The following is a 27,383-nucleotide window of genomic DNA, read 5'->3' as shown; positions in this document are numbered from 1 at the left end:
GGGGACATGGCCAGAGGGGGGGGAGGCTTAGGCAGCGGGAGCGGTCTCTCTTGGCGCCCCCACTAATGTGGAGGGGTGCTGGGCTCTCACGCGACGGCCACTAGCCAATCAGAGGATCGCTGTCCTCGCGCCGACCGTTGGACGCGGGCTCGACCGTTAAGCCACCCCCTCCCCGCTTTTGCGCATGCGCACGAATCTCTCCCTCGCGCGCGGGCGAGTTGTGCGCGGTTCCGCTCTTGCGCAACATGTCCCTCCCTTCCCCGTAGTCCCTTGGCTCCGCGCCTGCGCAGAGCATTCCTCACTGCCCCCTTGCCCCTTCCTTCTCCGTCCGCGGCCCCCACGCAGGCGTAGTGTGTGCCTACCGACCGTTTTCTGTTCCCCCTTCGCCCCCTCCCCCCGGTGGGTCCCCCCTCCCGCGGATTTGTGAGGAGTCGGTGGGGTCCCGCTTGTCGCCGCCATGGGGGTGAGTGAGGTCAGGGTCCCCCAGCCCCGGCGGAGGGACCAGGCCGGAGAGGGAGGGGAGAGGCCTGGGGTCAGGCCTGGGGATCCATGAGCGTTCTGTGAGGAAGGAAAGGTGCAGGTGGTCCTGGGGGGAGTATCTATGGAGGGGTTGGGGGTCCATGGAGGGTGTGAGGGAAGTCCATGGGTGTCACTGAGGGGGGTCGTTGCGGAACCAGGGCTGGAGGAATTGGCGGATCATGAAGGGGGAGGGTGTCTCTGGGGGAACACACATGACGGAGTGTCCATGGGGGTGCATGTGGGGGGAGGCCGGTGAGAAGGGGCTGAGGGAAGGTCCAGGGGGGAGTTGGGAGGCTATGGGGGGGGGTCCTGTGAGGTGGGAGCTGGAGGCGGGTCTGGGAGGGGGTAATTGAGGGGTCCGGAGAAGAGGTTGGAGTGTGACTGGGCGGAGTCAGGGACGGGGAGGAGGTAGATTGGGTTTTTGGGATGGGGAGCTGGGATGAGTCTATTAAGGTAGTCCAGGGAGAGAGAGTAGGACCTGGAGGGGGTCAACATGGGTGGAAGACCTGAGGGAGGAACTGGGCATGGTCCATGGAGGGGATCTGGGGAGGAGAGGTCAATGTGCGGGGAGAGCAGAAAGTTGCAGAGTCTGCAGATCTAGGGACCAGAGATGGGAGATCAGTGAAAGTGGGAGCTGGGCAGTTCCATGCAAATGGGGAGACCTTGCGGGGAGCTGTGGGGACAGGGAGAGGGCCTCAGAGGGATAAGGGGAAAGTTGTGGATAAATGGTGAATAGGTGTGAAGAGACATAGAAGGGAGGGGGTGATGATCTACATCCCCCTTGAGGATGGGAGGAGGTCATGGAGTGCGGGTCTGGATTCCCCTCTGATGGGAGCAGGCCATGGACTGTGCATTTACCTCTCTGTAAAGGGTTCTGGGGGTTGTAATTCTTCCCTCCAATTTATCATCATATTCAAGCCCTGCTCCCAAACACCGAACCTACCCTAAAGTACAAGGTGGCCATCGTGTGTTTGTGTGTGCACGCATGCATGCACACATGCCTGGGCTGTACATATGATGAACATACAATCTAAAGAACATCTATCAGTAAATGTGTGAGAGATCCTGGCTACACTGCACTAATGTCAGTTTTCTCAATGGATGGCATGACGTCTAAGGGTGTGTGCTGGGTGTGTGGACTGCTGGGTTCTAGCTCTTGGAGGAGAGTGGTGTCGAGATGGTTAGAGTGGATCCTATTTGCAGCTCTGGGATGGGAGCTGGGTCTAGTGGTTAGAATAGAAGGGAAACCAGGAACTAGTTACTTGCTGTGTGATATTGAGTCCTATCACTTCTCCTCTGTGTGCCTTAGTTTCCCCATCTATGTAATGGGGAAAATTCCTACTTCACAGCAGTGAGGAGTTGGAAAGTGCTTTGAATGCCACTATTGAAATGGGCTAAAGAAATGCAAAGCATTGTGAGCCACAACAAATTCTCTTCAGACCTGCTACTAAAGATTTGTCTACACTCACATTATGCCACTTTAACTGTACCAGTATATTAAAGCAGTACAACCCCTTATTGTAGATGTAATTAGACCAATACAAACATGTTTCTACGGTAGAGAGTGTTGCCATATGGGAAGGGAAATAAGCTATATTGGTATAAGGCACATTTGTTGCAGTATAATTGTGTCCACGCTGCACTTGTATCTGTGTAAACAAAAAAATCACAACCCTAATGGAGAGGGTTACACTGAGTCTAAAAATATTAATGCAAATGGGAGGATATTTTTTGGAGCAAGCTCAAAAAATACCAGTTTATTTATTATTGGATTTCTGTGCTTTAAGAATACCTTTCCTTGTCAGGTTGCTCTTGTATATTCTGCCCCAAAAGTGGCATCAGGTTTTTGTGTTTGAATGAGATCCAGGTGTAAAGTTTTAGCGCATCAATCTCTTTATTTACAACCAGATAACGTAGTTCTTTCTGCTCGCTGTCCACTTCAGAAGTGCAGTACTGAAGGGGAATAACATATTAGCTCAGGTAACATAGCCCCGAGAGCAAGCTCTCAGAAACAGTGTGCTCCAGATACATTTCTGAACTGAAATGCTTTGATTTTTCTCTCCTTGGGACGCAACCACATGTATGGTGAAGATAGCTCTATTTTAGGTGAGAGGCTCATGCTTCAACATCTATGGTGGAATGAGGACTTTTGTGGGTGTTGGTCCCATGAGGAGAGGTGGTTTTTGGTGCTATAACCAAGGAATCTGTTCAGCATTTTAAATTCTGACTCTCTCCCTGCACCTACTTGTACATTGGGACCCAGAGTCTATTTAAAAACACATACATCCCCCAACTCTCAGCAATTGAAACCTCTCAAAATACACTTTATGAAGCCCATTGGAGTCTTTATTTTCATTGGCCTCTTGTTGTTATAGTGGTGTGGCTGTCTTAAAAATAGACTGCGGAGTTATTTAATTCGAAGAAGAGGCTTCTGTGTGTGAGCCATGTTGACTAATTTTTCATGTGTGTTCTAAATGCTAGAGCATGGCTTGGAGTCAGGTCTGACTACTGAGTTGTATTCCTAGCTCTAGGAGAAGTGTGGCCCATGAGTTAAAGCAGGGAGTCAGGATGCCTGGTTTCTATTCCCAGTTTTGGAAGGGGTGTAGGGTGCAGTGTGTTAGGATAGTGGGGCGGGGAGTCAGGACTATGGGGTTCTATCCCTGGGTTTGGGAGGGGAGAAGAGGAAGTGCTTAAACAGAAAATCCTGGGCAGTTTGTTTTTCTTTTGGCTGCATTTTTGAAGTGTAGTAGTGTCTCTTCCTTCCCCACCTCTCCAAATAAATAACTCCTCTGAGTGGTAAATGGTTTCTGAGGTGAAAAGGTATTCAATCTTTATTCTAAAATTGTGTTGAAGAAGTATGTTTGGTTCTGACTATAGAACGCCAATTAACTTCAACAGCAGGGCTGATTGTAGAAGCAACTTTGGGAAAGTTTAAGGTTTTAAATATAGGTAATTCTTGAAGAAACAAGTTAGGTTAACTCCAGCACCCACCCCAAGCACTATCCTGTGAGTTTAGACCACTTCAGCATTTGCAGGGTTTTCAGTCATAGTGCATCATCCCTGCTGTAGATGTTCCTATCTGCGAAGTATCAAAAATTGAGGTAAGACTTTGCTTGCAGATCCCTGATTTCTAGGTGACATGATTCAAAGAGCAGTGCTGTGTTGTTTCCTTGTTTAGATCACTTCAAGTTCAAGTATTGCATAGATGCCTTGTGTAATTATGCTTGGTGCCTTCTGGAAGCATCAGATAGTGGCTACTGCTAGATACATGATACTGATGTGTGACCTTAATCTGGTCCAGCAACAGACAGGATTCTAGCTGGCCCAAACCGTCTGTGTAACATTGAAGCTGGATTTTGCTCATCAAAACTTGTCCTAGGTCTTCCTGAAGCTGTGGTAGATCACACTGGAGTTGAATACTTCCATGGATGAGCTATTTCCTCCGCAATTGGTGCCATGTGTTTTTTGGCACCACCCTGCTTTTCTTTAGTGTCAGACAGGTGTTTATTTTTCCTGTGTTTTGTCCCAATAAGCATTTATGGCTGGCCAAAGGGAAATCTCTCCCTTGTGCTCCACTAACCGGATGGCTCAGGAGATTGGAAATGAGTCTTACTTCTAGGTCATCAATTCCCATCTGGCCTTGGGTCAGGAGTAACTAAAAGTCATTCCCATCCGATGGCCTTTTGGTGGCCCCTGTGTAATTATTTGCTGATCTCAGTCTGGTCCCCAGTGAGCAAATGTTCACGTTATAGAAACGACCTCCGGCATTGGTGCTTGGCCTCTTTGCTGAGAGGCTGAAGATTAATTAAGCAATTTCCCTCTTTCTCCTAGTACCATGATGGCTGGAAACCATGTGGGAAGCTTGCCTGCTGCTATCCGTATTCTGGGAACAGACAGAAGATTGACTATGCCAAACTGCACTTTCTCTCTCTCACAGACACACAGCTTTAAAAGTTACCTCTCTGCATTAGAATACGGATTATCTCCAAATGCGAGAGTGGAGAATGCAAGTTATAGTGCAGTCCAGTGTAACTTCAGTACTAAAATAAGGGATAGTTAAGGGTGAACTTACCTCTTGCCATAATGATCTTTTAAACTACTGGCAATATTGCCCCAACTGGCCCCAGTCAGAATGGATAGCTATTAAGTGAAGTAAGTGCTGAAGTTTGCTAATCAGGACATGAATCTGCCATGAGCCCATGCTCTCAATTCAGTGGGAGGAGTTTTGACTCAATCATGGGTGAAAGGGAACTCATCCCAATCAAAGTCTTTTTCCGCATCCCCAAGGAAAGTACCCATATCTGCTTTCTCTGGTGTCAGGCAGTATAAAGTTGTGCATGCAAGGGAGTAGGAATTTTCTCAACATCAGGGTTTTGGGTTAAACAAGCAATTTCAGGAAAGCAACTTTCAGTCTGGTCTGTGCAAAGGAGGTTCACGAGACGCTCTGCTGCCATGTGTTTATGTAGCTTGCTGCCTGGCAGCTTTCCTGCCTCACTTCCCCTTGGTTCATGTGCAGACTGAACATGTTTGCCAGACACATGTCAGGAGAACTGGTGTCCTGATTTGAACTTGGGTGGTTTATTTTTTTATGTGAGCATTAAGGTTAAGCATAGTACTGGCTCACACTCACCAGTATTTAGTGACTTGCAGACCCAGCTAAACTTTCAGCACTGCAGAAAACAAATGACTTATGGCAGCATTTCCAAGCATGATTGCAGTAGGGTGAGTAGTGGAGCAGAGTAAAATTACTATTGTGATCCCTAAATGGTGACCTGAGTTAGATTCCCAGTATTGATCTGCTCTACAAATCACCAGTGCTATGGGGAACAAGTGTTTCATGTCTCATAAAGCAGTTTCTTCATCTGGATGATCAGCTCCAAAGCAAATGCTGGCCAGGATGCAGGGCTGCATGTGCAGCAATTCCAAGGCTGTGAAGCGACCACAAATCCAACAGACTGTACAGCAACAGCTGTGCTAATTGCATAGCTCATCTTCCGCCAGATGTCATTGTTTGCCTTTCCCGTCTTGTACTGAAAATCTATTCAATAAATATGCTTCTGTAGAGGTGTGTGCAGGGCTTCCCTTTAAAGAGTGGCATTTCCCAAATCTTATCCCAATGTAGTGCTGTCCCTGAAAGTCTCCAGCAGTGCCTGGCACATGTTTCATAAATATTAAAAGATAGTATTTTTTAATTTTTAAAAAAGGAAAACTTTAAACATGGATATGAATGAAGTCTAAATGAGTTACATTAGAGTAAACAAGTCTCAGAATAGCAGCCATGTTAGTCTGTATTCGCAAAAGAAAAGGAGTACTTGTGGCACCTTAGAGACTAACAAATTTATTTGCGCATAAGCTTTCGTGAACTACAGCTCACTTCATTGGATGCATTCAGTGAAGTGAGCTGTAGCTCACAAAAGCTTATGCTCAAATAAATTTGTCAGTCTCTAAGGTGCCACAAGTACTCCTTTTCTTTTTAGAATAAACAAGTAATTTCTTTTGCTTTTGGGATACAGGGTGGAATTATTTGATAAATTCCTAAAATCAAACTGGTTGTGTTTCATGAATCTGATCCTTAGATTATGGTTTTTCATGCCTGTGGGTCTCTGCTAGTGAAAAGAGTGTTTCTGCTCAACCATTTGTGGGCAGTATTTTAAAATAAAACTAATATAAAATATTTGCATTGATAGTTCAACCAAAAAAAACCTCAACAACCCACCTTGGTATAAAACAGTTTTCATTGGAAGCAGCTATAAAATGGCTTTTTAAAGTCCCAAGTCTGAATTTCTGTGGTCTGTCTTGCAGTAACTAGAACGGTATTGCTGAACAATGTCTGATCTGTTTCAGTCATGAAACTTGGCATGACGTAGGGATGGGCAGACAGCAGCCACTGGGCTTCGTTCTGCAGTATTGCGTGCAGCTGTCCTTTAATGCCCTGTGGAGACTACAGGTCTCCAAGTGCGCTAGTCTATCTTGATCAAAGCAAATGACTCTTGGACCATTGCATGCTGAGATATGTAGTTCCTTTGGGCCAGACTGGAAGATTGCCACCACCCCTCAGTTTTATGCCCGTTATAGGTAGTGCCCTTGAGTTCAAGACAAGGTGAGGGTTGTCCTGCTGTAACCCTGAATCATTCTATTTCAGAGAAAGTCAAGTAAAGCCAAGGAGAAGAAACAGAAGCGACTGGAGGAACGGGCTGCCATGGATGCTGTTTGTGCTAAGGTAGAAGCAGCCAATAAAGTAAGTGTCTCCTCTGCTCCCCCCCTCAAACAAGCGTTAACTCCACCTTCTCATCATATGAGGACTAGCTGGCCCTGAGATGTTTAATGGGGTACACAGAGACTGATGGTAGAGACCCAATCCCCACATATGTTTGGGCAATTGAATAGCTCAGAGGATTAATATTCGGGGATGAGGAGCTTTACGCCTCCAGCTTGTTGTGTCCTAAAAGTCACTACAGTCTGGTGGCCGTTCCATGATACGTGTGAAATGAGTTGATGGATCCCTGTTACAAAAGCTGCCATCAACGCTGACACCAGTGTTGGCAGTTTTCTCAGAGACTAGGCATTGAAAGACTGGAGATTGAAATGCCACCTTTCTACAGAGGGTCCCTACACATCAGGAGTGAGGGGTCCTTGTAGGGTTATGCAGGGCGGAGAGGCAGTGTTGTCTAGTAGATAGAGCACTGGCACTTGGGAAACTTGGGCACAGCTTGGCCACTGGCATGCTGTGTGACCTTGGGCAAGTTGTGTCCAAGCTCTGTGCCTCAGTTTCTCCATCTGTAAAATGGGGATGATGATACTGATCTTTGTAAAGCGTTTTGATATCTATGGATGAAAAGTATTCTATCTGAGCGTTTTTATGGAAGAGAATACACTGTGCCACTCCTACATTCTATGGATAGATGGAATCTCCAGGGCAGTTGCTCTCTAGTAGTTTTCTATAGCTCTCATTGCCATATCTATGCACTTCCAATGGTAAATTAAATCTGTAGGGTGAGGTGCCTATCGGACTTCATGGAGTCTTCTGCTCTTCTCTCCTTAACCAAAGAAGGAGAGGAAAGATGGTCTAGGGCAGGGGCAGTCAATAGGCAGCCTGCAGGCCAAATCTGGACCGGGAGACACTTGAATGGACTGCAAAATCTTTGTATTTACTTACTATTATCATTACCGTCATTATGCTGTGAAAAATATTTCTCTGGAGTCTGGACCTTGACTATATCTTGACCAAGAAATATGGACTTTGACAAAAAATAATTGACTACCCCAGTCTAGGGGTTAGGAAAGTAACCTGGGAGATCAGGGTTCAACTCCCTGCTTGTGATCTTGAGCAAGTCACTTAGGCTTTGTCTACACTGATACTTTCATCGTTAAAACTTTTGTCAGTCAGCGATGTGAAAAAACACCCCCTGGACAACAAAAGTTTTAACAACAAAAAGCACCGATATGGACAGTACTTCGTCAGCAGGAGCCACGCTCGTGGCAACAAAGCTACCGCCCCTTGTTGGAGGTGGTTCTATTTTGTTACTGGGAGAGCTCTCTCCCAGCGAAAAACTGCACGGCTGCAGTTACACAGCCTCACCATTGTAAGGTGCGCAATATAGACATAGCTTTAGTCTCTATGCTTCCATTGCCCATTTGTAAAATGGGGATAATAGTAGAGGGGAGTTGTGAAGATAAATGTATGAAAGATTGTGAAGCACTCAAATACTATGGTGATGTGGGGGACACCTACCATAGAAAGACATTTATGTATCTTAATTTTCCTCCTGCCAGTGATTTGGTTCACCCCAGACTAGCCTGGAAAGGGTTAACAAGGCTCAGAAGGAGCCAATTAATGTGATAGGCCACTCCTGAAGGAGGATTAGTCTTGATAGGCAATCCCTGATTGAGGATGGAGCCCAGGGAGCAGGCAGAGCTGGTATAAGGCCAGTGAGGGCAGAAGGAGACTGTGATATGGGAGCCTGCAGTCATTCTCTGGTCTTAGAGAAGGAAAAGGAGAAAATCCATGGGGAGAGTAGAAGCCCTGGGATTCTGTCCCTGAGGAAAGGACTTAACCAGAAAGGTGGTGGAGAAGGAAGCCTGATAGAGGGGGAGTAGGAAAAGGCTCCGGGAAACAGCAGTCAGGTTTGGAACAGTGCAGACCTTGGCCACTGAGTTGAGCGTCCCTGAGCTAGAGCCCAGACTAGTGGGTGGGCCTCGGTTCCCCTACCAGCCACTGGAGAAGTGGCACAGCCTGGGCAGTGAATTGGAAGACTGCCTGAGACATTTCATATGGAGATACTTTGATGCCCCAGAAGGGGGAAACCACATAGTGACCTGGCCGAAGGGCCAAGCCACAAAGAGAGAACACCCTGAATCATGAAGAGCGAGAGTACCCCAAATCCTGGAGTGTGAGAGGGGACACAGCATGAAAGATAGATGGTGGGAGTATGAAACCAGGGAGGTATCAGACCAGGGAGTTCCATTCTCCAGATGCAGCCACAAGGAGACACCCCAGCAGTGAGTAAAGAACCCCTTTACAGTGCCAGTTATGGAGAAGATCAAACGTGCTTTTTCTCGGAGGAGGATCCCTGAAAGTGGTCAGACTGCAGATCACACTTTTTAATCTTCTGTGGACACTCATTCCTCAGCTGAACTCCCACGACCAGGAGCGCTCTATGCGCTTTTTAAGCCACATTGTCCCAGAGAAATCCAGCTGTCAACACAGGTCATGAACAGGGATGAGAACCCCTGTGTAGCTGGCATTATTTTGCAAGAAACTGTCAACATATCATGTAGCACACTTGAACTTAGACTATGTCCATACTGCAGTTGGTGTGTGTGATCGCAGCGTGTGTAGGCTCATCTGAGTTAGCTAACGCAGGTACCAATAGCAGTGAAGTCATGACAACACAAGCTTCAATGTGGGGTGTACAAGCCCACCTGGGCTCCTGGCTATGCACTCGGCCAGCTGTCCTGCACTAAAGTCCATTCTGCTATGGCCTCACTGTTGGTACCTGAACTAGCTAGATTAATGCTAGCTTGGGTATGTCTATACATGCTGCAGTCACACCTCTGAGTGCAATGTAGACATACCATATGTAGTTACTAATGTTCCTTTTTACAGTCCCACTTATAGGCAGAATCCCCTTTTCCATTGCTTGAAGTATACAGCCATTTAAACAAGTATGCCTCAGTGTATATTTTCAAAGATCAGTGTTAAATGAAACACAGAAGGGTAATTACAGTCCTTCTATCTTGTCTCTTACACAGATGGCTGTCAGTGTAATTGCCTATCTGCCTACCCTGAATTCCCCTTTAGTTTCAGGTAGATGCACTATTTTTTGTTCTGTTTTGATCCTAGAGGATCTCCCAGTCGATCGCAATCTCTGGCGGCACAGCAGGGCTGCCGCTAAGACAGGCTCCCTGCCTGCCACGGCCCCACACCGCTCCTGGAAGAGAAGAAGCCAGCATGTTCCTGGGGGCAGAGGGACGGGGTCTCTCTCTATGTGCTGCTCCTGCCTGCAAGCACCGCCCCCGCAGCTCCCATTGGCCAGGAACGGGGAGCTGTGGCCAATGGGAGCTGCAGGGGATGGTGCTTGCAAAGATAGCCAGCAAGTGGAGTCAGGTGTTGCCCGCGCCCACACCCTGGTGCCGCAGGGGTGCATTGGCCCCTTCCAAGAGTGGCGTGGGGCCGGGGTAGGCAGGGAGCCTGCCTTAGCGGCAGCCACACTGCACCACCAACCAGGAGCCACCAGAGGTAAATTCTGCCCAGCGGGAAGCCACACCCCAGTCCTGAAACCTCTCCTGGAGCCAGCACCCCAAACTCCCTCCTGCACCTCAAGTCCCAGCCCTGACCCTCTCCCAAAGCCAGCACCCCACCCCCTCCTGTACCCCAACACTGCCCCAGCCCTGACCCCCTCTTCCCAGAGCCAGCACCCTGTACCCCCTCCTGCATCCCAACACTCTTCCCTATCCGGAGCCCCTCCTGTACCCAAACGCCCTCCCAGAGCTTTCACTCCTCACCCCCTCCTCCTCAACCCCCTGCCCCAGGCTCAGCCCAGAGCCCCCTCCCACACTCCAAACCTCTCGGCCCTAGCCCAGAGCCCGCACCCCCTCCTGAACCCCTACCCCAGCCCAGTGAAAGTGAGTGAGGGTGGGGGAGAGCGAATGATGGAGAGGGGGACAGGAATGGAGTGAGTGGGGCAGGGCTTTGGGGAAGGGGCTGGGTAGATCCTGGGTTGCCCTTAAATTGAAAAAGTGATCTTGGGCGTAAAAAGGTTGGAGACCGCTGGTCTAGTGGTTATGGTGTTAGCCAGGGATATAGGAAATTTGTTCAATTCCCTACTGTGTTGCAGGCTTCCTCTGAGACTTCAGGTAAATTACTCTATTCCTCGGTTTCACCACCTGTAAAATGAAGGTAACACTGCCCTGCCTGATGGGTGTTGAGACGATAAATATATTACAGATTGTGAGGTACCCAGATACTGTGGTAATGGGCACCATGTAAGTTCCTAAGGATATGTCTACACTTCAGCAGTACAGCTACAGCTATGCCGCTGTAGCGTAGACTCTTCCTACATCAACAGAAGGGGTTTTTCCCATCAGTTTAGTTAATCCACCTCTCCAAGAGGCAATAGCTTGGTTGATGGAAGAGTTTGGTTGATGGAAGGCGACCAGCTTGGCTTAACAGTGAAATCCTTGCTGATCTTAAACACAAAAAAGAAGCTTACAAGAAGTGGAAGATGGGACAAATGACCAGGGAGGAGTATAAAAATATTGCTCAGGGATGCAGGAGTGAAATCAGGAAGGCTAGATCACACTTGGAGTTGCAGCTAGCAAGGGATGTTAAGAGTAACAAGAAGGGTTTCTTCAGGTATGTTAGCAACAAGAGGAAGGTCAAGGAAAGTACAGGTCCCTTACTAAATGGGGGAGAAAACCCAATGACAGAGGATGTGGAAAAAGCTAATGTACTCAATGCTTGTTTTGCCTCTGTCTTCACGAACAAGGTCAGCTCCCAGACTACTGCACTGCGCAGCACAGCATGGGGAGGAGGTGACCATTTTCTGTGGAGAAAGAAGTGGTTCAGAACTATTTAGAAAAGCTGAATGAGCACAAGTCCATGGGCCAGATGCGCTGCATCCGAGGGTGGTAAAGGAATTGGCGGATGTGAGTGCAGAGCCATTAGCCATTATCTTTGAAAACTCGTGGCGATCGGGGGATGTCCCAGATGACTGGAAAAAGGCTAATGTAGTGCCCATCTTTAAAAAAGGGAAAGAGGAGGATCCGGGGAACTACAGGCCAGTCAGCCTCACCTCAGTCCCTGGAAAAATCATGGAGCAGGTCCTCAAGGAATCAGTTCTGAAGCACTTAGAGGAGAGGAAAGTGATCAGGAACAGTCAGCATGGATTCATCAAGGGCAAGTCATGCCTGACTAATCTAATTGCCTTCTATGACGAGATAACTGGCTCTGTGGATGAGGGGAAAGCAGTGGACATGTTATTCCTTGACTTTAGCAAAGCTTTTGACACTGTCTCCCACAGTATTCTTGCCAGCAAGTTAAAGAAGTATGGGCTGGATGAATGGCCTATAAGGTGGATAGAAAGTTGGCTAGATCATCGGGCTCAACGGGTAGTGATCAATGGCGCCACGTCTAGTTGGCAGCCGGTATCAAGCGGAGTGCCCCAAGGGTCGGTCCTGGGGCCAGTTTTGTTCAATATCTTCATTAATGATCTGGAGGATGGTGTGGATTGCACCCTCAGCAAGTTTGCAGATGACACTAAACTGGGAGGATAGGTAGATACGCTGGAGGGTAGGGATAGGATATAGAGGGCCCTAGACAAATTAGAGGATTGAGCCAAAAGAAATCTGATGAGGTTCAACAAGGACAAGTGCAGAGTCCTGCACTTAGGACGGAAAAGTCCCATGCACTGCTGCAGACTAGGGACTGAGTGACTAGGCAGCAGTTTTGCAGAAAAGGACCTAGGGCGAGGTGGGCAAACTATGGCCTGGCTGATTGCCTCTGTGGTGCCGCAGGCCCAGTGCCGCTCTCAGAAGCAGCTGGCACCACGTCCCTGCGACCCAGGGTGGGCAGAGGTCTCCGTGCATTGCCCTTGCCTCCAGGCACCACCCCCTGCAGCTCCCATTGGCCGGGAATGGGGAACCAAGGGCCATGCAGGGACATGGTGATGGCCGCTTCCCAGAGTGGTGCAGCATGGGGCCAGGGTAGGCATGCAGGGAACCTGCCCTGGCCCCGGTGTGTGCCGCTGCCACCCCGGAGCTGCTTTAGGTAAGTGGCGCCGGGCTGGAGCCCAAACCCCTCCTGCACCCTGCCCCTCAACTCCCTGCCTTGAGCCTCCTGCTTGCACCTTGCACCTCTCCTGCACCCCAGTTCCCTGCCCTGAGGTCCCTGCTGCACCCCAACTCCCTGCCCTGAGACCCCTGCTGCACCCCTCCTGCACCCCAACCCCTGCTCTGAGCTCCCTCCTGCAGTCCACACCCCTCCTGCATCCCTGACCTGAGCCCCCTCCTGCACTCTACACCCATCCTGCATCCCAACCCCCTTCCCTGAGCCCCCACATACACCCCTCCTTTGCCCCAATCCCTTGCCCTGAGCCTGCTCCCACACACCGCACTCCCTCCTGCACCCCAACCCCCTGCCCCAGCCCTGCATACAATTTCCCCACCCAGATGTGGGCCTCGCCCAAAAAGTTTGCCCACCCCTGATGTAGGGGTTACAGTGGACGAGAAGCTGGATATGAGTCAACAGTGTGCCCTTGTTGTCAAGAAGGCTAATGGCATTTCGGGCTGTATAAGTAGGAGCATTGCCAGCAGATCGAGGGACAAGATCGTTCCCCTCTATTCGGCATCGGTGAGGTCTCATCTGGAGCACTGTGTCCAGTTTTGGGCCCCACACTACATGAAGGATGTGGAAAAATTGGAAAGAGTCCAGTGGAGAGCAACAAAAATGATTAGGGGGCTGGAGTACATGCCTTATGAGGAGAGGCTGAGGGAGCTGGGATTATTTAGTCTGCAGAAGAGAAGAATGAGGGGGGATTTGATAACTGCTTTAAACTACCTGACAGGGGGTTCCAAAGAGGATGGATCTAGACTGTTCTCAGTGGTACCAGATTACAGAACGAGGAGTAATGGTCTCAAGTTGCATTGGGGGAGGTTTAGGTTAGATATTAGGAAAAACTTTTTCACTAGGAGCGTGGTGAAACACTGGAATGCGTTACCAAGGGAGGTAGTGGAATCTCCTTCCTTACAGGTTTTTAAGGTCAGGCTTGACAAAGCCCTGGCTGGGATGATTTAGATGGGGATTGGTCCTGCTTTGAGCAGGGGGTTGGACTAGATGACCTCCTGAGGTCCCTTCCAAGCCTGGTATTCTATGAATTATTCTGTCGATTTAGCCATTTCTACAGCGTAGGTTAGGTCTACCTAACTATGTCCCACAAGGCATGAAAGTTTTCCCAGTCCTGAACGATGTAGTTAGGTCGATCCAATTTTTAGGTGTAGACCAGGCCTTAAATAAGAGATATAGAAAGACAGTGGATTTTTCTTGTTTATACTTGGTTTTGACTGTATGATAGAGTCCAGCCTCCAGTAAGGCTGTGTATGGAACCAAGCAATTAAGCCATCATGAAGAATGTAGTCAAAGGCTACAAGGAAGCTAATGTGCAAGAGCAGCAGTAGTTACTGTAGCACGTAGTGAGGGGAATGCTGTGTCTCTAAACATGAATGTGGTTGTGAGACACACTAGTGTTCTGCAAGCAAAGAAGGAGACCAAGATGTGCCATATGCCACTTGCTGACTGCCTGACCTGTGCCTGTACTATGGTGCCCTTGGTTCTCAGAAATGCTTTCCAGCTTGGCTTTTAAACTCAGCTAACGGTCTAGAAAATGAGTTGCACCCTGTAAAGTCAGCCCATGAGTTACTGTTCTAGCTGCAGAATAAGCTACTGCTCTGATCCTTGCCATGGCGCTGACCCCTCACTCATTCATCTCTGATTGCCGTGCATAAAGAGAATCCAAACAATCTGTGCGAAATACCCGCTCCTTCCAACTTTCTGCAGCCTACTCTACTATTCTAATACCCCCAGCTTTCCCCTGTCACGGGAAGGGAGCTCCTTTTGTAATTGTGATCTGATCAGCCAGTCCGACTGCTTTTGAAATAAGCGAGGGTTAAGGAATACGGTTTGTTGGAGTGTTGATTTGGGGTGCACAATAACGCTTCTCAGGTGCTGGGGCAGCTCAGCTGTTGTTATTGAACATAGATAGACCTATTGAAAGAACAAAGCTCCTCTCTTGTTTTTTCTAAACAGCTGAAAGCTCCTCCCCTCTTCCCCCTCCAAGGCATCTGTGCCTCGTTATATAGACAAGGGGGCTAGCGATCCTTCTCCAGAGCACTTCAGGAAGCAAGGTAAAAACAGAGTCTTAAAGCTATGAAAGGAGGAGAATCATGAGCGGAGGCGGACACCCTCTATTCACCCAACATCACTGTAGTTTGACTGCTTCATGTGCATTAACATCTCATTTTCTAGGGTGTGATTTCTCTTTTTTTCCCCTGTAGCTTGGAGACCCCTTAGAAGCCTTCCCAGTGTTCAAGAAATACGACAGGAATGGGTGAGCAAATGCTCCTTACTTAGTCCTTCACAACACTGTGGTCCAGTGGCTAGGGCAATGCACTGGGACCCAGGACACCTGAACTTTAATCCCAACTCTGTTACTAGCCTGTTGTCTGACCTCAGGAAAGTCCCTTCGTCTCTCCATGCGTCAGTTTTCCCTCCCACACTTTGCTTGTTTATACTGTGAGTTCTTCAGGGCAGAGGCTCTCTCACCATGGACCTGTGCAGCACCCGGCACAACGTTCCCCCATCCCAGTTGCAGGGTGTGTGGGGGTGTGTTTTAGATCCATAATGTAGCTAATTAAAATAAAGCTTGTTGAGCAACTTTGAGGTAGTGAGAGGAAGATAAAGCCAGTGTTGATGCTAGGACGGGTTGTGAAGTAAAATATTAATACTAAGTATTTGTCCTGTCTGCTAATGCCCCTTATTTTCTCTGAAAGATGAGGTTTCAGCATAGAGCGAGAGAGAGAACTTGGTTTCAGTTGTGGGGAGAAGTAGATTCAACTGGGCAGCGGAAGTGTTGGAACTTTAAATACTAGTAGTGTGTTATCCACAAAAGGCCACAGCTGAAGGGTGGGGTCAGTACTGTGCTGAGCACTGCATGGGCCTCATCAGAGACAATCCCTACTCCAAAGGGTTTCCAATCTAAATAGCCAAAGGAAAGATTATTCTCCCCATGTTACGGCTGGAGGAACTGAGGCCCAGAGAGGTTCAGTGGCTTGCCCAAGGTCTCACAGGGAGTCTGCCACAGAGCTGACAATTGACCTCCAGTCTCCTGAGTCCCAGCACAAGGCTAGCCTTTGTCTATCTTTTCTTCATACCCATAATGCTAGCCTGAATTCCTGGTGCCGGGATAGTACAGTGCTGGGTGCTTTAGATACATACATTCAACAGAAACCTCTTTTGCTTGCACGTAAGTGCTGAGGTCAGAATACAAATCCCCTCTTCATCATCTGTGGCTGACTAGGCTTCTCTGCACAGTAAGTGTGACCCACTGGTGAGTGTGTATGACAGATCCCTCTGTGTGTCTGATCTGCGCAGGAGAGGAGTTTGCTACAGGCCTAGCTAGGGAGCTTTGATTGTTTAGCTCAAGCTGTAACAGCCCGTGCTTTGAGCTGTGGAGGTCCCTGGTACAATCTGACCAGCCAGCTTAAAAGCAAGCTGAAATTCCTGGGTATCATGGTGCATGGCTTGCCTGGTGCTAAGTGCTGCTTTCCCATCTCTCTTTTCACAGTTTAAACGTCTCCATCGAGTGTAAGAGGGTGTCGGGCATGAACCAGGCTACAGTCGACTGGGCTTTCGAACTAACCAAAACAAATATGCAAACTCTGTAAGTCCAGGCCAGAGTGGGGGATCCTGTCCTTGGGGCAAGTTGGTGCTACATGATTTCTGAGGACTCCAGTATCTGTGGCTGCCAGGAAGTAAAACCTCCCGCAACTGCAAGGCTACCAATGAGAACCATGCACCAGGCGCTGGGGATATTGTGAAGAAGTGCTGCCCCCTTCCAGAATGCACACGTCCTGGCAGATGGTTGCCTAGGCCATTGTAGAATAGCCACAGGTCCCACAGGCTGTGCTTGGAGTATTGTGCTACTAGGGATAGTTAATGTGATCAGCCTTGCATGGGGGAATGTGTCCCCTCTTTCATTCTAGACAGAGTTCTGACTGGACTAGATGACCTATCGAGGTCTGTTCCAGTCCTACATTTCTATGATTCTAAAGCAAATTTTATTCTCTGACCTGTGTTATACTGGATGGCATACTAGATGATCTAATGCTCCCTTCTGGCCTTTAAAACCTGTGGATCTATCAAAATCCTGCTGTGGGTTCTGTACTTTAGGTTGAACCAGAATACTACCTAGCCCCAGAGTATTGCTGAATCTGTAGGGAATAGTGGGACCCCCAATGACAGGGATATGGCGAAAGTATCTCCTCATTCTTGATCACTGTCTAAAAATACCTACGGGGGAGCAGATAGAAAAGGGCCCTTGAATCCAGTTGATGATGGCAGAATGAGATCTAGTGTCTGGGAACTGAAGCTAGACAAATTCAGGATAGAAATAAAGTGCAGATTTTTAACAGGGAGGGTGATTTAACCATCAAAACAAATTACTTAGGGATACTGTGGATTCTCCATCAGTTGGAGTCTTCAAATCAAGATCACACGTCTCTTACTAAAAATGACACATTCTCAACTTTGCTGGATGTGTGAATCCATGGGTGAGATTCTCTGCCCTTTATTATGGCTAGGGGCATGCCTAGATGAACAAGGCAAGCTGGGGTGTAAATCTATAGCACTCCAGAATGCTGCACCTTAACTGTCCATATGGACCATGCTGCTGTACACTAAAAGTTCCCTAATGCGCTTTGCATAATTCAGTTTGAAACAGCAGCAGGTCAAAGTGCGTTTGGAAACTTTTTAGTGTGCAGTAGCAGGGTCCACCCGGACATTTAGGTTGTGGCCCTCTGGAGTGCTGTATATTTACACCCCAACTTGTCTTGCAGTAAGCATTTGTCTAGATGTGCCCTATATTATCATAATGGTTCCTCTGGCCTATGAATCTTCTGGCCTATGAATTTTCTCATCTGGATCTCTGTAAATGGAAGAGAAATCCTGAGAACAGTGTATGCAGGAAGCAAGGGGACCAGAGTGCTGGGACCATCATGCTTTCTGCAGAAGGAGCATTGAGCTGCCCTTGTTCCTCTTCTCCCTCCCTGCAGGTATGAGCAGAGTGAGTGGGGTTGGAAAGACCGGGAGAAGCGAGAAGAGATGACAGATGACAGAGCTTGGTACCTGATTGCTTGGGAAGATAGCTCTGTCCCCGTGGCGTTCTCGCACTTCCGGTTTGACGTGGAGTGCGGGGACGAAGTCCTGTACTGGTATGTGTCCTAGTACCTGCTCCCTTTGTTTGAGGAATAAGCATTGCCTTCTGCCCATCTCTCCTAAACAGAGAGAGAGTAGGGAAGTGTTTTGACACAGCATGTCAGTGGCAGAGCCAGAAGTAGATCTCTGTCTACCTGAATTCCAGTCCAGTCCCCTGTCAACTAGATTACACTGCCACCCCTTTGCTGCATTCCTTTGTTTGCTCCATGAGCAGAATGTGCCTCTCTTGGATTCACCCTCATCTATAGGCCATAATTGTCATGTCAAGCTCTTTCCTAAGAGGAAAGAGTGATGTTGCTGACCAGGGAATGGTTCTCTATTGCTTTTGCCCCCTCAAGCAGTGTGATTTAGGGCTTAGACCAGTGATAGTCAGACTGAGGCTCGTGAAACACATGATATTAAAACACTGTGTGATTTAATAATTTATCAATCTAAGTTATTAACCAATCAGGAGGCTTTTACTGTGTTATTAATCAGTTGTAGTTGATAAAATAATACTTGCTCAGTCATTTTACTTTGAAAATTATATATATGTATATAAAAACCTAAATAGTCCCTCCATCATACTGTTTAAATATGGATCTGTAACACTATAGTAAATGAAACAATGAATTCACACTACTGTGGCTCTTTTGGGTAATGTTGATTGCTAATTTGGCTCCTGAACCACTGAGGTCTGAGTATCACTGGATTTAGACACAGGACTGGGTGTTGTGTTCTAATCTGGGTTCTAATCCTGTTTTTGCTACTGATTTGCTGACCTTCCCCTCTGTGTGCCTCAAACACTCCTCTACAGAACATGGCTGATGCCTGCTTGCTGCATGGTGGGCTGCAAGGCTGGTTTAACATTAGAGAGAAACTTCTGGCTGAGATACTTAATGAGATGGAGAGTCAATGAAGCAGAGGGTTACGGAAAGGCTGGTCTCTCTTATACACAAGGGTCTCACCCCAACAATGGTGGGACTGGGGTTCAAAGATTGACTGGAATGAGTCCATTGAGGGTAATTGTGAACTGGATCCTGAATTAAATGGGGAATTTTTTCTGTGTGTTGAGGCAAGTTGCGGTGTTTTGCATCTGCTAGTGTCTGCAGAATAAAGACATGAAGAAGTTGAGCAATACAAGTATATCATGGGTGTGTGTAAGCCCTTGTGTGATGCCTGCAAATTTTCTGGCTGCATGGATTTCAGGATGTTGCATGTATAAGATCTTGAAACTTCATGTTGTAAGGTATTTGTTTCCTCTCCCCTCCCACTTTCCTCCCAGCTATGAAGTGCAGCTGGAAAGCAAAGTCAGAAGGAAAGGTCTTGGCAAGTTCCTCATACAGATTCTGCAGCTCATGGCAAACAGGTGAGTTGCAGTTCTACATGGCATGTAAAGTCTGTTTTGAAATAATTTTCAGTTTCATAGCCTTCAGTTTAAAGTGTGAATCAATTTGTTTAGTTTATCAAAAAGAAGATCAAGGGGAACTTTTGAAGTACCAAAGGTTCCTTTAACCTAGTGGAGAAAGGCAGAACAAGAACCAATAGTTGGAAATTATAGCCAGACACATTCTAGTTAGAAATAAGCCACCAATTGCTAAATAGTGAAAGTGATTAACCATTGGAACAAACTCCTAAGGGAAGTGGTGGATTCTCTCTCTTGATGTCTGCAAATCCAGACTGGCTGCCTTTCTGGAAGATGCTTTAATCAAACAAGATATTTTGCTCAATACAGGGATAACTGGGTGAAATTCTCTGGCCTGTGCTATACAGGAGGTCAGGCTAGATGTGGCTTAAACTCTATTACTCTATATAATCATAACATCACACAGTAAAAGCAACTAGTACACTGTGGAAAAGCAAAGACTGTTGGGCAACCGTCTTCTCACGTACTCACCCCTAAACTTACAGGGTTGCTGTCCTGTAACTTTTTTTTCCACAGTATGTGTTTTTTCCCCAGGGATCGCTGAGCTCATAGTATGTCTGTCTGTCTGTCTGACTCCTGATCAGAATTGCTCAGTTGATGAGAGATTCTCCCCCCCATACTGCCAGTATTGTAACCAGACTCTGGGATCTGACAGTCAAACTGGGTCCTCTGCAATTTCCACCTCCTCACAAGTGATAAGCATTCTGCAATTGGACTGTCGCTAACAATTCGATGGAAGATGCATCAGCAAACATAGACTCTAATTCCTCTCCCACAGCTAGGCCCCCTCTTTCAGGGCCCACAGGAGCATAAAATAGTAAAAGAAAACTTTTACCCCACCAAGTGCTCTCTGTCTCTTTGGAGTCAGAGTTGCTAAACATAAGGAAATATCATATCTTTAATATGGCCATGCTTCAAATGGCACATGTCCAAAGGGTCAGTTCTGGTTAGCTTGGACTAAAATTTGGATTTTAATTTCTTTGAATCTATGAATAAAACTTTTTGATAGATTTCAAAGCCAGAAGGGACCATTAGATTATCCAATCTGACCTGCTGTATAGCACAGGCTGGAGCATTTCAATCAGTTACTCCTGTGTTGAGCCCAATAACTTGTTTGACTAAAGCATCTTCAAGAAAGGCAGCTAATCTTGAATCCATCAAGAGATGGAGAATCCACCACTTCCCTTGGTAAAGTGATCTAAAGTTAATCACCCTCATTGTTAAAAATTTTGTGAAACCAAATAGTAGGAAAAAAGATTCAATGAACAAATTGTGTGTTGTCATAGTGTGTGCATCTGTATAAATAACATTTGTAGTCTGAGGCCCATGTCCTGCAAACATATAATGCCTTGGCGATCTACACAAGTTGTACTGCTTTCACTATACCAATGTAGTTAAAGTGGTACAACCCTCCTAGTGTGGATGCAGTTACATTTGTTTAAAAGGGCTTATACCAGTACAGCTATTCCTGTCTGAGCAAGGTAAAAAGCCATATTGGTTTAAGACACCTTTATACTGCTAAAACTGCATCCGCATTAGGGGTTGTACTGGTATCATGGTGAAAATCACACCCCAGCCTGTTATGATAAATAGCTCCTCCAGATGGTGCGCTCCCCTATGATTATGCATAGGAACGTCAACTACTTTCAAGAAGTGCTTGATGAGAAAGAACAGTGTATGTGAAAGAAGGAATAAAATGTGAATGTTGTAGTTTTGGCTCTCTCCTCTCATAGTTGAATGGTGAATATAACAGATAGTTATATCACTAAAACTTTTAAGTGTAGACCATGTCTTAGGCATGTCTTGTCTTTGAGTTGTCCTGTTGAAGTCAACAGGAGAACTTGCACCTGTAAAGTTCAGCATGCATATAAGTGTGTATAGAGTCAGGCCCTGAAATGTGCTTTTCAGCATTTGAATCCCAATCTGAACTCAACAGAATGGTGCCGAGTGCTGGGAACCTGGAAGTGGCACTGACAGACAAACAGGATTGAAAGTGACTAAGACTTGGTCTACACTACAGCATTAGGTTGATGTAAGGCAGCTTACATCAATCTAATTATGTCAGTGTACACACTACAGCCTTATTGCTGCTGACGTAAGTGCCCTACTACACTGACATAGTAACTCCACCTCCAAGAGATGCATATGACTTATGTAGGTGTAGTTAGGCTGATGCAACATCCGTGTAGATGCTGTGTTACTTATATCAGCTGTTGGCTCTCATTCTTGTCAACTTCAGGGCTCCAGCGTGGAGCCATGAAATTGACAAGAAAGCTGGGCTGTCACCCCGGGGTGGGTGGAGGGCTCCAGTTAGAGCCCAGCTGACCCGTGGGCCTCTGCTCCCAACCGGGCTGCGCCCACCCTGCTCAGAACCATGCTGCCCCCCAGGTCACAGCTCCCGCAGCCCAGTTGCTGCCTGGGCTCCCAGCTGGGCTGCGTCCACTTGGCTCCTCACTCCCAGGTCAGCTGTGCCCGCCCGGCTCCCCACTCTCAGATGGGCTGTGCCCTGAGCTCCCTGTAGGGGGCCGAGCGGCTCCCCGGAGTCTCGCGGCTTCCCCCAGGATCATTAGGTGTCAGTATTTCTTCGATTCCTTTTGTATTATTCCTTTGACGCTGACTGCTGGGCCTCTCTCTTGCCTTTCAGCACACAGATGAAGAAAGTCATGCTAACAGTATTTAAACACAATCATGGGGCCTATCAATTCTTCAGAGAAGCGTTACAGTAAGGAATTTACCCTAACTCTTGCTTTCCTGCTCTCCATGCGGGGAGGGGGGTGGGGGGCAGCCTGTTATTTATTTAATATGGTAGTACACTGACTGCTCCGTCATTTCCGTTTGTAACACGTTGTTCACACAACTGTCTTTCAGTGCTATGGCAACGTTACGCTAAAGGGGAGAGGCCGTGGGGACAGTAGACTAGGATGGATGGGAATGGGTGGTGGTGATAAGGACGGGTGGACGAGGACCTGGCCATCTGCTCTCTACTTAAAGGCAGCATAGAGAGGTGGGTTTTCAAGTCTCTCTGCTTCCCTTGCTTACTAGCAGCCTTTCTTGCAAGATACCGTCCACCCCAAGTGACACAGAGGTAGCTCCATTGGAACTGAATTGCATTAACTATAGCCAACGCTTGTTCCCTTGTCAGTTGAGCTTTCTTGTTATTGTCTCTTAACTATAGGTGCAGAGGAGGGTTGTTTTAGCTACTAACTGTCTAGCGCATTTCATCCACAAAGCTCATACTTAATCATCACTACACTACCTCTGTTTTACAGATGCACAGAGAGGGAAAGTGACTTGAGAACAGAACCCATCTCTTCCCACCCCCGGTCCTGTGCCCTGTCCATTGGACCATGCTATCTAAAACTATATTGTCTTTAGAGTGGTTCTTGGGCCTCATAGCTAATTCTTGCCTAGAGCAAAAAGTAAGGGGGGGAGAAACACATTTACCAACTGAAATGGGAAGTACCCACACTCAAACACACGTCTTTGGGTGATGTGTTTGTTATCACTTCAGATTTAACAACAATGCTTTCCAATTCTGTCAGCTTTCATTCCCAATATGTGTGCCATGCTGGGGGACAAGGAAGGGATTTGGATAATGCGGAGGCTCATATAAGAGAGCACAGACCCCTGGCCAGGACTGTGAGGAGGACGAGCCGCCAGCCCCGGGGAGGCCACCCTCTTGCTGAATGGCTCCTGTGGCAGCACAGGGAGCCCTCTGCAGCCACGTTGTCACTAGAGTGATTGAGAAGGGCTGTGACAGCAGAGCTGCAGGGGGCTTCCTGCACTGCCACAGGGCCGGCGGCACATGATCTCTGCAAGGAGCCCTGTGCAGCTCTGCTGTCAGGACTGTGAGGAGGAGGAGGAGCTCTCAGCTGTGTGGGAGGCTACCCTGCTGCTGAGTGGCCCCTGCCTCTTGATTATCTAAACTTCCAATTATTCAAATAAAATCTGTGTTCCCATGGTATTCAGATAATTGGGAGTAGACTGTACCAGGGGACTGTGTATGCAGAACCTCACCTTTACAACCCATCAAAATACAGGATTAGGGAGAAATCTGTTACTCTAATTCCTTTTTGTAAATTGAGGCTAACGCAAAGAACAGTACAATGGGAGAACTGTCTAGGGGTGTGGATAACCCAACCTGTGCACCATTGGCAGGGGTCAGGGCAAGATCCCTAAGGCTAAGTGAAGGTGACTAGTATTAAGCAGTCTCTAACATGATGAGTTTCCTAAGTTTGTAGGCATCAGGAAGTAGCTTCTCTCTCTATTGTTTTGTACCTCTGCAGATTTGAAATTGATGACACCTCTCCCAGCATGTCTGGCTGCTGCGGGGATGACTGCTCCTATGAGATCCTCAGCCGAAGAACTAAATTTGGTGAGAGCCAGCACTCTCACTCGGGCAGCCACTGCGGAGGCTGCTGCCACTGAATCTGAACCGCCTCTTTGTGTAGTCCTCGCAAACGCACCCCTTCATCTTCCTTCCCTGCCATCCCCATCCTCACATACTCCTTAAGATAGGTCACCGCCTGCCTCTTAAGTCAAGAGACTTAGACCACGTTCTGGAGTGCGTATGAAATTGCTCTCCTCTGTGCAGGAGGCACTAGAAGTCAAAGACCTGTCCAGCGCTTGGACCTAGTGCTCTGACCTCAAACAGGAAGCTCCAAAGGTGTGAGTCTGAGGACACTAAGTGAAAGCAACTTAAAAGCATAGGTTAAGGAAGCAGCGATAGCACAGGGCATGCAATGAGGACAGTGAGCCAGTAGCCTCTCACTTGACACCCCTCCCACTGACCTGCGTGATGTAAGAGGTTTGGAGCAAGAGCGATGACACAGCTTTATTACCCACATCTTACTCCCTGCCTACACCATCTAGGGATTAGCATTGTTCTTTCCCATGGTGCTCTGTGGAGCTTTAGAACCAGTTACAATGCAAATACGAGATTCTGAGCCAAATAACACAGGCACATCTTAGAACCTTTGAGAATTTCTTTATGCTTCACCCAGCCCTCATGGGTCCCAAGTTCAAGGTTCCATGTATCACCTGTAACACCTTTATGGTGATGGCTTCTGCAGAGGAAATGCAGAAGGCCAGCTCAAGTTTTGATGGGCAATTTCCAGCTCTTCCTGGCTTTAAAATGTAAATTACAACCTGTAACTTTTGGAATCTTAAAGCTGGATGAAAAAAACATCCCCAACAATTTTGTGAGCAAAACTTTCACTTTTTTTGCTAGGGCAAGGAGAGGCTATTTAGTGTTTTTGCTTCCCTGCAGTTGGTACCAAGTACTAAAAAGAAATAGAAGTGGATTGTAAGATCAGCGCATTGGGAACATTTCTGGCTCAGCTGAAATGCATGTGGCCTGGCAGTTACATGTGGCAGTCAGGGATTGAGTGCAGAAGTGCAATGGTTCTCAGTCTGAAGTTGGCACGCCACAGCCCTGTTGCTGTCTTGTGTTCTAGCTAGAGTGTGCTTACCACTGAAGCAGAGCAGACCTGGGAGCTCTATAAGGCTGAGGGAGCTAGCAACTGTAATGGGCTTACTTGATTGTATTGACTGTGTGTGATCAATAATAGTCAGATCTCATGTGATGGCTCTAATCTCTCTGCAGTGGCTGCCCTACACTTGACTGTAAGAGCATGGGCTAAACTGAGAGCTTCCGTATTCTACTGCAGACATTCAGCTCAAGTCATTTCCCCTCGCCATGCTTCAGTTTCCCCATATGTAACACCGGGATTCTACTGACCCAGCTAATGTCTGTAAACGCTTTGAGATCCTTGGGTGGCAGGCGCTAGGGAAGCACAAAATCTTTCTGGTTGAGTATAGTTCATGGAGGGGAGGGTGGAGAGGGGCAGACACCACACCAGTGCTGGCTGGAACAAGTCACATAGCTTAGTGCTCTGCTGGAAACATGTTGAGAACCAGGTTAGGATCTATAATGTAGGGCTAGCCATGGTCTGTTAGCCTCATAAAAGAGGGAGGTTGTAGAAAGCAGCCAGCGGTAGGAACATTCTGGATCTTGCAATTATTTTTTTTAAGGCCTCTCTGTAACTTTTTCTTCTAAAGGATAGGAAACTGTCATGGAGTCTGTGACTCCTTTTTATTCTTAAGCTGCTCACAGAAGTCCCCCCACCCCGTGGGGTGGACAGTCCTTCATCTCCCATACCCCCAGAACAGGCCAGTGACTCATTGCTTGAGTTCCAGCCTCTATTTTTACCAAATCCAAACTGTCAGTAGGAACAGTGACAAGTTCCTCATTGCAGTAGATGCCTTTTGTCCTTCCTCAGAGCATGGCATTCCATTCTGAGCCAGGGAGCAAGAGGGCATGCTCCCCCTTTCGCCTCAGTGAGGTGTGTTGGCATCCAAGCCCTCTCTGGGGATCCTGGTGGGGCCTAACTGGAGTCAATGGGACTCTTTAAATCTCCTTTGTCTCAGAGCAGCTGTTGTGGTAAGGACCTCTGTCTCCATCTTTATCAGGTGCCCCTGTTGTGGGTGGAACCTTTATCTGCATTTCACCTACGGGGGGGTTCAGACCTATACCTGTTCCAACCTCTGCCTGGGGGAGTAGGACCTCTGTCTGTGTCATACCAGGTGTTGCACCTATGGGGGAGTAATGACCTCTACCTGCATTGCACATGCTGAGTGTGGGGGTAGGACATCAATCTATCTTGCACTAAGTGTTGCACCTGCTAGGGGGTAGGACCTCTATCCATGTTGCACCATGCACACCCAGTTGCAGAGACCTTCCACAGCTAGATCTGATGCATTCGTTGTTAAGTGTTGCCGTTCTTTATGCCCATCCCCTCTCCCAGTTGGTCCAGTATGGGCTCCTCTGTTTCTGCTCTCTGCAGGATGGAGCTTCCCCTTCATCTGTCCTTTTAGACTCCATTATTCCCAGCCTCCCATGCCCTGTGGCAGCCCCAGCACTTCACTGCCAGCCCAGGGTCTGGATGCAGAAGTGCTTTGCTGTACCTGCCATAGAGAGAGACAATCTGAACTCTGCTGCAATTTAGTCTCTTTCTGAGGTGGGAGAGGTCCCTGTTGGAGTTGTGAAATGCGTCTAGTTGAGCTAACTACTTTCTAGCTCTGAGAACCACTGGTAACTGGGCTTGCTGCGTGGAAACGTAATATGGGCTTGATTTTTCAGGGAGTCAGACACCCCATTTGGAATGGGAATTGGACCCATAATTCTGAAAGACACCTGTGAAATCCCAGCCATAGCTCTTCTACAAAGGCATGTTGTTTAGGGACAGGGATTAACCTGTTTGTTTTTACAGGGATGGCTTTTTACTTGAGATATTCTTCTCTCCTCCTAACCATTTGCCTCCTTCCACCCCTGCCAACTTGCACTTTGAGAGAAAGATGCTTTAAACTTTGGCCCACACAACCCTGCAATTTCAGGTCTTTGAGGACAAAGATGCTCATTTTTAAGGGAGATTGGGACAGCAATGGGATAAATCATGCTGCTGTTTTGCTACTCATATTCACTCTTCAGATTTGCTGGGCATGGAGGCCAGGATTTTTCAAGGGACTGGTGATTTTGGCTGCATCCATATTAATATTCCTAATTTGACATCTTAAAAGAGGCTTGGTTTTCAGAAGGCACTGATGTCTCTGAGGCATCTCAAGGTGGGTAGAACCAAAAATAAACTAGTCACTGTACAAAATGTTATCGACCAGTGCATGCTTTCCTCCCTTAGCTGTGGCTAAGGACTAGCCGAAAAGGGGCTAGCTGCTGACCTGCAGAGAAGATTCCTACAGCTGCATGGAGAATTCAGGGTTTAAAGCTGAACTCTTAACACCTTTCAAACACAAATGCAGAGCCGTTAACCTACAGGCTGCAATGTAGGGGATCCACAATGACTTGCAACTTCCCACCCATTCATGAGGGATTTTTGGGACTTCTCTTCCCGGTCAGCAATTTCCAGTGTCATTTGCTGGCATTGCTTAGTATGCACTGGGTCATTAAACTGATGG

General features: G+C 47.6%; 1 protein-coding gene across 5 annotated transcripts; it reads left to right on the top strand.

Moving 5' to 3' along the window:
* The first annotated feature begins 314 nt into the window (after positions 1–314).
* On the top strand, positions 315–27,383 carry NAA40 (N-alpha-acetyltransferase 40, NatD catalytic subunit). 5 transcript variants are annotated; one of them, XM_077821209.1, is made up of 9 exons: positions 316–463; positions 4,351–5,241; positions 6,662–6,757; positions 15,070–15,122; positions 16,359–16,454; positions 17,845–18,003; positions 19,272–19,355; positions 22,057–22,134; positions 22,281–22,408. In XM_077821209.1, exons 2-9 carry the CDS (start codon positions 5,203–5,205, stop codon positions 22,300–22,302), a joined length of 627 nt encoding a protein of 208 aa, XP_077677335.1. In that variant the 5' UTR covers positions 316–463; positions 4,351–5,202; the 3' UTR covers positions 22,303–22,408. The 5 variants fall into 5 exon arrangements, with proteins under 5 accessions (XP_077677332.1, XP_077677335.1, XP_077677334.1 ...); XM_077821208.1 differs by lacking the exon at positions 22,281–22,408 and adding an exon at positions 23,699–27,383 and having other exon boundaries at positions 321–463; positions 4,351–4,671; XM_077821205.1 differs by lacking the exon at positions 22,281–22,408 and adding an exon at positions 23,699–27,383 and having other exon boundaries at positions 321–463.

Source organism: Eretmochelys imbricata, chromosome 7 (genome assembly GCF_965152235.1).
Source record: "Eretmochelys imbricata isolate rEreImb1 chromosome 7, rEreImb1.hap1, whole genome shotgun sequence".
NCBI lineage: Eukaryota > Metazoa > Chordata > Testudines > Cheloniidae > Eretmochelys > Eretmochelys imbricata.
Note: the sequence above shows the minus strand (reverse complement) of the source record. Positions and strands in the feature narration are given on the sequence as shown.